The 13,358-nt window shown below is 68.8% G+C and overlaps 1 protein-coding gene across 1 annotated transcript; it reads right to left on the bottom strand.

Annotated features, from left to right (window-relative positions):
• Positions 1-251: 251 nt before the first annotated feature.
• LOC142361112 (uncharacterized) lies at positions 252-6,711 on the bottom strand. The gene is given in 6 exon segments (XM_075417948.1): positions 252-563; positions 722-1,136; positions 1,138-1,978; positions 2,139-2,342; positions 3,653-4,051; positions 6,551-6,711. Coding segments are annotated over 5 exon segments (2,160 nt in total). The 5' UTR covers positions 4,041-4,051; positions 6,551-6,711.
• Between the last annotated feature and the right edge of the window lie 6,647 nt (positions 6,712-13,358).

The following is a 13,358-nucleotide window of genomic DNA, read 5'->3' as shown; positions in this document are numbered from 1 at the left end:
GTGTCGTGTCCCCCCCCCGAGCTGGGTGTCACTGTCCCCCCAAGGGTGCTGGTCACCCTGGGAGACCCCAGCTGGAGCTGGAGACCCAGAAAGTCGGGGTGGGGGGGGTCCCACCAAGCAGCTGCTTTGCCCGGCCGCCATCCCACTGGGGTGACAAAGGATTTACCACCGAGCACGGACACGGCGATGGGGACCTCACGTGTGGCGTTCGGGGGGGCACCAGCCCAAGGACGGCTTTTTTCACCGCGTGGTCACCCCAAGCGACCCAGCGCCCTCCCCGCGGACCCCGCACGCTGCGCTGGGGGGGTTTCAAGCAGGCGGGCAGTGACGCGGCGGCCGAGCAGCGTTGGCACAAGCGAGGAGGGAGCGCGGTGGCCCAGGACAGGACCCAGGCAGCGGGGTTCACCTTTGGGTGGGCGACGCAGCGGGGGGGGGGCTCGCCACTCCCCTGTCGTCCCCGAGACAGGGGGCACGGCTTCGGCAGGCGGCACGGGCCGGCTGTCGCCACGCAGCAGGTCCCGCTCGCTCGCCGCGCCAGCGCCCACAGGCAAAGACGGCTTTTTCTGGGGGGGGGGGGGGGGATTTCTTTTTTTTTTTTTAAACAGAAGTTTATGGTTATATGCAAATTAGGTCATTAAATGATTTGCATAAAATGTTCGCCCGTCAGCGACTAAGTGTTCCTAACTCCCCAACCACCCCCCCTGAAAGGTAGCACTCCTACTCGACTAGCGCTGGCGCGCGGGCCCCGCTGCCGCCCGCGCTCGCGATGCCCACGCGGGCAGACGCCGTCCGCCGGGCGCTCGCGCGCCTCGCGTCCCGCCGCCGTGCCGGGCGCCGACTTCGCCGGCGGCCGCGCGCCGGTACCGACGCGTGCGCCTCGAGCCGTGGCCACGCGGGCGCCGGGGAAGCGCCGCGGGCACACCACGTCCTTCGCGGGACAGCGTCTTCGCCCGTCCCTAGCTGTTGGCGAGGAAGAGCCGTCTGTGTCTGGAGGCCGAGCCACGCGGCCGGCCGCGACGCCGGCCGCGGCCCCGGTTGCCGAAGGGGCTTCGGGTGGGCACGGCGGTCTCTCCCCAGCCGGCGGTGCCGGCTTGCGGCTCGGGGAAGCCGGGCTCGGCTTTGGGCTGCTCGAGGAGCGGGCTGGGGTCCGGCCGGGGCTCGGGCGGCGGCGCCTGGCTCTGCCGGGCGCTGGCCCTCTCCTGACGCAGGTAGCGCAGCTCGTCGCGGATGTCCGTCAGGACGCCCAGCAAGCGGAACTGGAGCTCGCGGTCGCGGGCCCTCTCCTCGCGCTGGGTCGCCCGCTCCTCCTGCCACATGGCCAGCTCCTGGTGGTACAGATGGTCCCACTGCTCCTCCAGGTCCAGCAGATGATGGATGTTAGTCCTCCAGCTCTCCCGGCGGTCGTCCCGCAGGCGGGAGCAGCCCAGGCCGCGCGGCGGGCCGGGGGCGGCGGGAGCGTCGCCCGGGGGGGAGGCGGAGGAGGGCAGCGACTCCTCGGTCAGGGCGCCGTGAAGCGGGGAGCGGGTCGGGGGTTCCTCCTCGGCCGTTGGTTTCTCCCAGGTTGGCCCCATCAGTACCCTGGGCAAGGCGCCCACCTCCGGACCCCCCGCCTGCTCCTCGGGGTGCGAGGAGTCGAGCCCGCGGCCCAGGGCGGGGAGGTCGGAGGCGGCTTCGTGGCCCCAGTCCGATTGAGCATCCGCGGGGTTGAGGGGGTCCTCGGGCAGGGAGGTGACGGAGCCCTGGGAGCTGCACCTGCGGATCAGCATGGCTTGGCGGGACAGTTTCACGTCTTCCTCTGCGGACATGGGCGCCTCGGGCGCGGGCTGCATCCCCGCGGCCGCGCCGTGGCCCCTCTCCACCTCCCGGCCTTCGCGTTCCTCCTCTTCCGACATGGAGGCGTAGGAGACGAGCGACTCGTTTCGCAGGGACGGGGAAATGGCTGACATGTCCGGAGTCCGCAGCTCCGGTCCCGATTCGGCTGGAAGAGAAGAGAAACGCTCCGGTGAGCCGCAGTCGCTGACCCCGGCCCCTCCCGGACACACGGACGTCGCTGAGGGACACACGCCGTGCGCCGGCCGTGCAGCACTCAACCCACCCGGCCTCCCGCGACCCCGCAGCAGCCCGTCCCGCAGCCTCACCCGAGCTGCTCTGTCCTTCGCCCCGGCTGTACTCGCAGACGACGGAGGGGTCCGGGCTCCGCACCGCCAGCCGGGGCACGGCGGAGCCCTCCACGTCCGGCAGCGACGTTGGTTGCCCGTTGGTGTCGATGTAGATGCTGGCGTGGCTCACGCCGGGCTGCAGGTGCATGAAGGACTGCTTGGTCGCACCGGGGAAGAAGAGATCTGCGGGATGGAGACGATCCAGGCTCAGCCGGCGCGAGGACCCCCGCAGACCTCGTTCTCCCCCCAGGAGAAGGATCCCACGGGAAGCTGGAGGGGAACGGTCCCGCGCGGTGGCACGCCGAGGCGCAGACGCTCCCCCTGCAAGGCCAGCCTTACCGATCGCTCGCTGTCACCCCCCTCTCTGCGCTGTCCTGAGCCCACCCAGCCCCGAGAAGGTCAGCAACACCTCAACGTCCCGCCGGACTCCTTCCTTCAGCCCAGAGACCGGCTGCTCTGCAGCCAGGCAGGCGTCGGGTCCGGAGACGGCCCGAATCACAGAATCACAGAATGTTGGGGGTTGGAAGGGACCTCTGGGGGTCACCCAGCCCAACCCCCTGCCGAAGCAGGGTCACCTACAGTAGGCTGTAGAGGACCTTGTCCAGGCGGGGCTTGAATAAGCCTCAGCCAAGTCAGACAAGATCCACGCTGACGGGCTGAGCCGAAACCAAAGAGCGGAGGAAGGAGCAGGGACAACTCCGGTCTCCTCCAGGGACACGAAGAAGCCGGACACATCCCCTTTGTGGAAATGAAAGGGTGATGGGGGGGATATTTGCCTCCTGGCCAGTAACAAAGCCCAGCTGCAAGACCGACGTCGGGTCTTTCGCCGACATCTTCGCCCTCCCCGAGCATCTCTTGGGCGTTCGAGCTCAGCGGGCGCTCCCCAGGAGCGCGACCGGCCGGGACGCAGGGTGGCTCTGCGGGAGGCCAAAGGCAGAGCCCCGTCGAGGGGGCACGGCCCACCCAGGGACCCGCCGGCACCCTGGCCACGCGCGGTGTCTGGGTGCAGGACGACGAAGCCGCTGCTCCCGCTCCCTCCAACCTCCGCTGACCACGGGGGACGCTGACCCTCAAAGCAACGGGGGACGTAAAACCCCGTCCCATCTTCTACCAGCTGCCCTTAGATGGCATCCAGCAAGGCCAGGCACCGGATCAAATTAAAGAAAAAAAATTAAAAACCCAAAAGACGCACTCGCACGAAGCTCGAGGCGTTCCCGTTGACGCCAGGTTCTTTCCACGGCGGATTTTTAACCTCGGCGGGCGCAGTCTCCGACCCCGGCGGTTCGCTGCTCCGCTACGACGGGAGCACGGCGCTGCCGGGGGCCGCAGTCCCGACACCCCTGAGTCTCCTTCCACGACCCGCAGAACGCCAACGCCCGGCAGACCCCGGAGCTCCGGGGGAGCGCGGCCCGGTGACGCGCAGGGTCGGGAGACGGCGCGGGGCTCTGCTACTCCAGCTCTCCTCTCCCCCGAGAGCCACCACCACGACTGACCTGGGTCCAAGATGATTTCGGGCTCCGAGTCGTGGCTGGCCTGCAGGAAGGTGGAAGCCACCATCTTCTCCAAGGGTGTGAGGCGAGGCTTGTGGAGGGGCCCGCCGGCGCGGTTCATGGGCAGGTGCTTCTTGGAGGTGATCTTCTTCTTGACGTCCAACCGCAGGTCGCGCCACTTGTGCTTGAGGTCGTCGATGGAGCGTTCGGTGTAGCCCAGGAAGTTGACGCGGCTTTGGATTTGGGTCCAGAGCTGCTTCCGCCGCACGGGGTGAGCCCGCAGGGCTTCAGACCCGTACAGGGCGCTGAAATGCCGCACCACATTCCAGACCAGCGTCTCAGTCTCGTCATTGGAGAAGTTGGCCTTCCTCTTCCGGCCAGACGCTGGCATCGCCTGCGAGGCTGCGGCAGAGGTGGAAGGGGCACAATTGAACCTCGGTCCCCACTCCTCTCTGTCGGCTCCTGGGGGGAACATGGGGCTGCGGGAGCCCGAGGGAGCCGCGGAGGAGGGAGCCGAAGCGAGAGCCCCCGAGGCATCCATGGCAGGGGAGGCTTGGGCCAGGGAGGATCTAAAGAGCCGCTTCGGCACACGACGCGGCAGGGGGGCACCTCATCCCCTCGCCCCGGCTCGAGAGCACCTGGGAGGGGAGAAAAGGAAAGGGCAGCGGTGGGTGGCGGCAGCGCGGGGTGACGGCGAGGGTCCCCTGGCCCTCTCCAACCAGAGGCACCCGGGGACCCCCTAGCCAGCTACCCCGGGGGGCCGCGGAGAGGGTCGTGGTCGCGGTGCGTGCGTTGGGACGGCGACAGGGGCCGCGGTGAGGGCCTCGCGGCCACGTTGACGGCGACGGGGAGCGCCTCTGGTCGCGCGGCGAGTGCCTCCAGGACACGGCCTTGGCAAAGCACCCCAAGGCCACGGCCAGAGCCCCAGCAACAACTTCAGGGCCACCGCCATCGCCTCTGGGCCACCCCGAGCACCACAGCGAGGGCCTTGGCCGTGGTCAGCACCTCAGGTCCACAGCAAGGACCTCGCTGACGGCAAGCACCTCAGCACCGTGGCAAGGGCCGCAGTTATGGTGAAAGCACGAGGCCTCAGGGCCACGGTGAAGGCCTTGGCCATGGTGAACACCTCAGGTTCTCAGCAAGGGGGTCTCAAGGCCACAGCACAGATCTTGGCCATGGCACAGGTCATGGGGCCATGGCAAAGGCCTTAGCCACAGTGAGCATCTCGAGGCTCTGGTGAAGACCTTGGCCATGACGCAGGCCTTGGCAAGGGTCTGGGCCATGGTGCGACCCTTGGGGCCCCAGTGAGCACCTCAAGTTCCTGGTGAGGACCTTGGGGCCATGGCAAAGTCCTTGACCACAGCAAGTACTTCAAGGCCAAGGTGAAGACATTAGAGCAGAGCACCTCAAGCTCCCAGTGAGGGCCGTGGGCCCACAGTGAAGACCATGGCTGTGGCAAGTGCTTCAAGGCTATGACAAAGACCTCAGCAAAGGCCTTGGCCATGGTGAACACCTCAAGCTCCCAGCGAGGGTCCTGGAGCCATGGCAAAGACCATGGCCATGGTGAGCACTTCAAGACCAAGGTGAAAGCCTCCGTCTTGGTGAACAACTCAAGCTCTCACAATGGCCTTCAGGCCATGGCAAAGACCAAGACTGCGGCAAGTGCTTCAAGACCATAGCAAAGACCTAGGCAAAGGCCTTGGCCATGGTGAACACCTCCAGCTCCCGACAAGGGCCTTGGGGCCATGGCAAAGACCATGGCGAGAGCTCCAAGGCCCTGGCAAAGACCTTGGCGAAGGCCTTGGCCACAGTTAACACCTCAAGCTCCCAATGAGAGCCTTGGGGCCATGGCAAAGACCATGGTGAGAGCTCCAAGGCCTTGTCGAAGACCTTGGCAAAGACCTTGGCCATGGTGAATACCTCCAGTTCCCGATGAAGGCCTTGGGTCCATGGCAAAGACCATGGTGAAGACCATGGCGAAGGCCCTGGCCACGGTGAACACCTCCAGCTCCCAGTGAGGGTCTTGGGCCATGGCAAAGACCACGGTGAGAGCTTCAGGACCATGGCGAAGGCCTTGGCCACAGTGAACACCTCCAGCTCCCAGCAAGGGCCTTGGGCAATGGCAAAGACCATGGTGAGAGCCTCAAGACCATGGCGAAGACCTTGGCGAAGGCTTTGGCCATGGTGAACACCTCAAGCTCCCACCGAGGGCCCTGGGGCCATGGCAAAGACCACGCCAAGTGTTTCAACACCATGGTGAAGGCCTTGGCCATGGTGAAGACCTCAAGCTCCTAATGAGGGCCTTGGGGCCATGGCAAAGACCACGCCAAGTGTTTCAACACCATGGTGAAGGCCTGGGCCATGGTGAAAACCTCAAGCTCCTAATGAGGGCCTTAGGGCCATGGCAAAGACCATGGCGAGAGCTTCAAGGCCCTGGCGAAGACCTTGGCGAAGGCCTTGGCCGTGGTGAACACCTACAGCTCCCACCGAGCGCCTCAGGACCCTGGCACAGCCAGGGCCCAGCCAGCGGGCGCAGGCCCCGGCCCCACCGCCCCCTCCGCCCCCCAACACCACGGCCAAGCCCTCAACCGCCCTCAGCACCCCCAGACCCTCCCGAGCCCCCCCCGAGAGCCTCACATTCCCCCCACCCCCCCCCACCCGCCCGTCAGGGGTGCCCAGAGCCGGGGGGGGGGATGGAAACCGGTTACCGGCTGCACCCCCGGAGCAAGGCCGGGGCCTTCAGCGAGCGGCTTTTGTTCGCGCGGCCGCCGGGCACCGGGGACAAAGCGGCCGGGGTCGGTGCCTGCAACCGGTAAGCGCGGAGGGGGAGGCCGTGGGCAGGCCCTCCCCTCCCAAACACCCCCCCCCACCCCCACCCCCGGTGCGGGCGGCGGCGCCTACCTGTGCGGAGGGGAGGGGGGGAGGGGGAAGGCGGCGGGGCCGGGAGCTGGGGGAGGGGAGGGGGGAGGGGGGGGGGGCTCAGGTCCGGCGGCGGCGGCGGGTAATGGCTCCCGCCTCGGCGGAACTCGCCCGCATTTCCTCCGCCCCCCCCCCTCCCCCTCGTCCTCCTCCCCCCCCCCCCTCCGGCGGCGCGGGGTTCGGCGCGAGCCCGCCCGCCGCTTGGGCGCCCCCTGGCGGAGCCGCCGGCAGAGGAGCGGCGCGGGGGGTGGGGGGGGAGGAACCGCGCGTGCACGCGAGGGGTGGAGCATCCTCGTGGGGATCCACCCCCCCCCGTGCACCCTGGTACTGGACCCCCCTGGGGTTCTGCACCCCCGTGGGGATCCCCCCCCGCCCCGTGCACCGCGGTCCTGGACGCCCGGGATTCTCTATCACAGGCTCCCAGGATCCCAGCACGGCGGGGGCTGGAGGGGCCCTCTGGGGACCCCCCACCCAACCCCCTGCCCAAGCAGGGTCACCCACAGCAGGCTGCACAGCACCGCGGCCAGGCGGGGCTGGAATATCTCCAGAGAAGGAGACTCCCCAGCCCCTCTGGGCAGCCTGGGCCAGGGCTCCGGCACCCTCAGAGGGAAGAAGTTCTTCCTCGGGTTCAGCTGGAGCTTCCTCGGCTTCAGTTTGTGCCCGTTGCCCCTTGTCCTGTCGCTGGGCACCACTGGAAAGAGTCTGGCCCCGGCCTCCTGACCCCCACCCTGCAGATATTTAGAGGCATTTCCAAGGTCCCCTCTCAGCCTTCTCTTCTCCAGGCTCAACAAGCCCAGCTCCCTCAGCCTCTCCTCCTAGGAGAGATGCTCCAGTCCCCTCCTCATCCTCGCAGCCCTGCGCTGGGCTCTCTCCAGTAGCTCCTCATCTTTCTTGAACTGGGGAGCCCAGCACTGGACACAGCACTGCAGATGGGGCCTGACTGGGGCAGAGCAGAGGGGGAGGAGACCCTCCCTCGCCCTGCTGCCCACACTCCTCTGAATGCACCCCAGGAGACCATTGGCCTTCTGGGCAGCCAGGGCACGCTGCTGGCTCATGGTCACCCTGTCGTCCCCCAGCACTCCCAGTCCCTCTCCACGGAGCTGCTCTCCAGCAGCTCAGCCCCAGCCTGTCCTGGTGCCTGGGGTTGTTCCTCCCCAGGCGCAGGACCCTGCCCTTGCCCTTGTTGAACCTCATCAGGTTCCTCTCTGCCCAACTCTCCAGCCTGTCCAGGTCTCGCTGAATGGCAGCACAGCCTGCCGGTGTGTCCACCACTCCTCCCAGTTCTGTGTCACCAGCAAACTTGCTGGGGGTATGCTCTAGCTCTTCATCCAGGTCGTTGATGAAGAAGTTAAACAAGGCTGGGCCCAGTACTGACCCCTGAGGAACCCCACCAGTTCCAGGCCTCCAACCAGACTCAGCACCGCTGATGCCAACCCTCTGAGCTCGGCCGCTCATCCAGTCCTCGATCCATCTCACCGACCACTCACCCAGCCCACACCTCCTGAGCTTCCCTAGGAGGATGTTATGGGAGACCGTGTCGAAAGCCTTGCTGAAGTCGAGGTGGACACCATCCACAGCTCTCCCTTCATCTACCCAGCCAGCCATGCCATCGTAGAAAGCTATCAGAGTGGTCAGGCATGATTTCCCCTTGGTGAATCCATGCTGACTACTCCCGAGAACCTTCTTTTCCTCCACTTGCTTGTTGATGGCCTCCAGGATAAGCTGCTCCACCACCTTTCCTGGGATGGAGGTGAGGCCGACTGGCCTGTAGCTCCCTGGGTCCTCCTTCTTGCCCTCTTTGAAGATTGGAGTGACATTGGCCTTTCTCCAGTCCTCGGGGACCTCTCCTGTCCTCCAGGACCTCTCAAAGATGATGGAGAGTGATGGATCCTGTGGGCATCCCCCCCCGTGCACCCCGGCCCTGCACCCCCCCGAGCTTCTGCACCCCCGTGGGGATCTCCCCCCGTGCACCCCGGTCCTGGACCCCCCACCCCCGTGATTTTGCATCCCTGTGGGGATCCCCCCCGTGCACCCCATCCCTGCACCCCCCCAGGTGCTGTTTGCCCCCCTGTGATTACACACCCCCATGGGCACCCCCCTTGCAGCCTGACCCCCCCCCCCCCGTGCTGCCCATCCCGTGGACCCCCATCCCCCGTGGGTGCCCCCGCCACGTCCCGTCCCCCGCACCCACCCAGGTAACCCCCAGCGCACCCCACATCCTGGGGGGGCACTTCCCACCGAACCCCCCTGTCCCCTGGGTCGTGGCTGGGGTCCCCCCCGCGGGTTTGGCTGCGGAGCCCCCCTGGGTGCCCCGGTGGGGACGCCCCCACGGCCTGGTGACCTCCAGCTGCCCCCCTGTGCCCCGTGCCACCCCGGGGGACCCCAGCGTGACCAGGGACGGCGGCGGTCACCGTGCCGGGGTGCCCAGTGGTCCCACACACCGGGAGGGGGGGGGGGGTGCAGGGGACCCCCCGCGTGCACTGGGGTCATCGGCCAGGTCCCCACCACCCATGACCCCAGCACCCAGGCGGGGACGGCACGTGCCGGGGTGCCACAGCGTCACCGGGACAGGGGGGTCCGTGTCCCCAGGGAGGGGGAAGGGGAGGTTTGGGGGGGGTCCTGCTGCCCCTGGGGGGTCACGGCGGGGCCCAGGTGCGGCGTTGAAACCCCTCGAAACCACGACGCGCGTGGCGCTTGGCTGGATTCCGCCATTTTAATGCCCGGCACAAAACTTCTGGCGTCACACGGTGGCACCCGCTCCCCCGTGGGGACACCCCACGTCCCCCCCAGAAAACACAGCACCCCCCACTCAGGGTTAAATCGCCCCTTCCCGGCGCGGGGACAAGGTGTCGGCAGCGGGTCCGTGCCCCTGGCACCAGCCACCGGCACAGCGCCAAGCGGTGATGTCCGGAGCGCGGTGGCTCGCCGTGTCCCCCCTCCTCGAGCCACGAGGACCCATGGCAAACCCCACGGCACAACTCCGCCGGGGACGATGGCCAGGCTGCTCCGGTGATGGTGACCAGGCCATTCTGGTGATGGCAACCAGGTCGTTCCGGTGACGGTGACCACGCCAATTCGGTGATGGTGACCAAGCCGTTCTGGTGATGGTGACCAGGTTGTTCCAGTGATGGCGACCAGGCCACTCCGGTGACGGTGACCAGGTCATTCCAGTGATGGCGACCAGGCCACTCCAGTGATGGTGACCAGGCCGCTCCCGTGACGGTGACCAGGTTCTTCCGGTGACGGTGACCAGGCCACTCCGGTGATGGTGACCAGGCCATTCCGGTGACCAGGCCACTCCGGTGACGGTGACCAGGTCGTTCTGGTGACCGTGACCAGGTCGTTCCGGTGATGGCAACCAGGTCGTTCCAGTGATGGTGACCAGGTCGTTCTGGTGATGGCGACCAGGTCATTCCGGTGACGGTGACCAGGCCGCTCCGGTGATGGCGACCAGGTCGTTCTGGTGACAGTGACCAGGTCGTTCCGGTGATGGTGACGAGGCCACTCCAATGACAGCGACCAGGCCATTCCGGTGACCAGGCCACTTCGGAGACGATAGCCAGGCCATTCCGGTGACCGTGACCAGGTCGTTCCGGTGATGGCGACCAGGCCATTCTGGTGACGGTGACCAGGTCGTTCCGGTGACAGTGACCAGGCCACTCCGGTGATGGCGACCAGGCTGCTCCGGTGACGGTGACCAGGTCGTTCTGGTGATGGTGACCAGGCCGTTCCGGTGACGGTGACCAGGCCACTCCAGTGACGGTGACCAGGTCGTTCCGGTGACGGTGACCAGGTCGTTCCAGTGACGGTGACCAGGCCACTCCGGTGACGGTGACCAGGCCGTTCTGGTGATGGTGACCAGGTCGTTCCAGTGACGGTGACCAGGCCACTCCGGTGACGGCGACCAGGCCGTTCTGGTGACCAGGCCACTCCAGTGATGGTAACCAGGTCGTTCTCGTGATGGTGACCAGGCTGTTCCGGTGACGGTGACCAGGCCACTCCAGTGACCAGGCCACTCTGGTAACAGTGACCAGGCCGCTCCGGTGATGGCGACCAGGTTGTTATGGTGATGGTGACCAGGCGGTGATGGTGACCAGGCCACTCCGGTGACGGCGACCAGGTCGTTCCGGTGACGGCGACCAGGTCGTTCCGGTGATGGTGACCAGGAGGTCGTTCCTGTGACGGTGACCAGCCTGCTCCGCTGATGGTAACCAGGCCATTCCGGTGACAGTGACCAGGCCCCTCCAGTGACGGCGACCAGACCACTCCGGTGACGTTGACCATGAGCGATGGTCCCCAGCGCCGGCGCGAGCAGGTCCAGGCACGCACCGGTCGCTCCGCTCACTGCTTGGGAGGGCTGTCCCCAAAGAAGACTGGCGCAGCGCCGGCCGCCACCGCATCCACCGCGTCCTCCAGCTCGTAGAAGGCGTGGAAGATGTCCGGCGAGGTGGCCCGGCACTCCAGGTACCGCCGCAGCGTGGCCAGGCTCCCCCAGACCTCCCGCTCCGAAGGGCACGGCCGTGCCGCCGCCACCACCTCTCCCACTTCCTCGTCTTCCGCCGTCCCCTCGTCCCCGTCCGCCAGCTCCTCGTCGCGCTCCGGCTCCTCGCTCATCCGCCCGCGGCGTTCCGGCCGCTGCGGGCCAACGGCCGGGATCTCGGCGTCGGGGCTGATGCCGGAGGCGCGGAAGCAGCCGGCGATGAGGCCCGGGCGCACGTCGCCCCAAGCTTGCGTCAGCATGTGGAGGGCGTCCAGGAGCGTCGGCTGCCCCGCGCCGCGCTCCGCCGCCAGCCGCCGCAGCAGCCGACGCCGGTAGTGGGCCTTGAGGTCGCCGGCAACGCCGCGGTCCAGGGGCTGGGCCGCGGCCGGCGGGGTGAAGACCACCCTGACGTTGGCGAGCCGGAGGTAGGGGTGCGCCTCATGCTTGGCGAGGAGGAGGAGGACGCTCTTCCCCCGCCGCCGCATCCCCTCGTCGAACTCCCGCAGCCACTCGGCGAAGAGCGCGGCGGTCACCGCGGCGCGGCTGCCGGCGCGGTAGCTCCACGGCATCTGGCCCAGGTTGACGCCTCGCAGGCAGCGTGGCCGGGGGTTCTCCCCCACCGCCCGCAGCGGGGCCTTCTCCGAGCCGTCGGCGTTGGCGCAGAGCAGCAGCGTCAGCCGGTCGCCGGCGCTCTCGCCCGCGCCGGAGGAGCCGGCCGGCAAGACGACGCCGGTCTCGCCGCAGGCGTAGACCTCGGAGGGCGCGTAGCCACGGAGGACGCCGGGCAGCACCGCGCCGGCCCAGCGCTCGGCCGTCCGCTGCTCCGCGTCCCCTTCCTCCGCCGCCGGTGGCTTCTCAACGGCGAGGTTGCGGCCGGCGCCGAAGCGAGCCAGCCAGCCGGCGCCGGGCTCCGCGTCGAGCTGGAGGACCGGGTCGGCAGCGGGGAGGTCGTCGGCGCGGGCCCCCTCCACCCAGTGCAGCAGCGCGGCCTCCAGCGCCGCGTCCTTCCCTTCCCGCTTCCGCTTGCGCTCCGGCTCGCCGCCGCCACCGCCGCCGCGGTGCCACTCGCTCAGGATGCGCTCCTTGTTCTTGATGATGCGGCAGATCTGCGGCTGCGAGACGCCGAAGCGCTTGGCCAGCTCGCTCTGCGACACTTTGGGGCCCTCCAGCATCGCCAGCACCCGCACCTTCTCCGGCAGCGACAGCTCCTTCCGCTCCTTCCGCGGCGTCGAGGCGGTGGCGGCGGTGCGGTAATGGCCGCCGGCGGTCCCCGGTCCCGCGGTTTCGGTGAAGCTGCTCCGGCAGCGGGCGCAGGCGTGGGCTCGCTCGCCGCCGCGCGCCAGCTCGTGCCGCAGCGGGTCCGGCTTCGGCGCGAAGCCGCGGCCGCACTCAGCGCACTCGAGCCGGCACCGGCGGCTCTCGAAGGCGGGCGACGGTGGGACGAACCCTCCGTTACCGGCTCCGGGATTCGGCTCCGGCTCGGCGACGCTGCAGCCCCGGTTCGGCGGCGGGAGGGCGGTGTCACCGGGATGGCGGGGCGGCGGGGAGCCCCCCTCCTCGCTCTTCACCCCCGTCGCGCCCGGGCACCCTCCCGCCGTTTCCCGCTCGCCCCCGGCGGGCGGGTGGGGGCTCCGGTGCTCCCGGTAACGCCCCGCCGCCACTTCCCGCCGCTCCAGGATGTCGGGGTTGGCGACGGCGCGACCTGCGACGGAGAGGAGGCGAGGCCGGTGACGGCGCCGGTCGCGACGGGTCGCGACGGGAGCGGGCAGGACCGGCGCGCCTCAGCGGGGGGGACCGGGGCGTTCGCCGTCCTCCTTCACGGCACCGGCCCGGTACTCGGGGAGGCGGGGAGGGGCGCGGAGGCTGCTCCCGTCCGGGCCTCACCTGCGGGAGGGACGGCAGCGGTTAACGGGGAGCCGCACCGGGATCGCGGCAAACCCGGCCGCCACCCCGGAAGTGGAACCGGCAGTGCCGGTGCCGGTGGCGGTGCCGGTGCCGGTGCCGGGCCCCGCTCCCCCCGCCCGCTCTTCCCCGCCCCGCGCGGCCCCGCCCCGCGCGGCCCCGCTGCCGGCGGCGGGAGCGCGCCTACCGGTACGCCCGCCCCTCGGGAGCGCCCCGCCCCTCCCCGCCCCGCTCCGCCCAGCCATTGGTCCGCCTCCAGCGGGCTCCGCGCTGATTGGCCGATCCTCCTTCCCAATCAGCTCGGCGGCCCGGAACGCGGCGGTTTGCTTCTCCCTTCCCGCTTCGGGGGTTTTTTATCCCGGTGCTTGCGCGGTCCTCCCGCCGCTAGGTGGCGCCGCGGCGCGCACC

The sequence above is a fragment of the Opisthocomus hoazin genome, chromosome 4 (genome assembly GCF_030867145.1).
Source record: "Opisthocomus hoazin isolate bOpiHoa1 chromosome 4, bOpiHoa1.hap1, whole genome shotgun sequence".
Taxonomy (NCBI): Eukaryota; Metazoa; Chordata; class Aves; order Opisthocomiformes; family Opisthocomidae; genus Opisthocomus; species Opisthocomus hoazin.
This window is presented reverse-complemented; position numbering and strand designations above follow the sequence as displayed.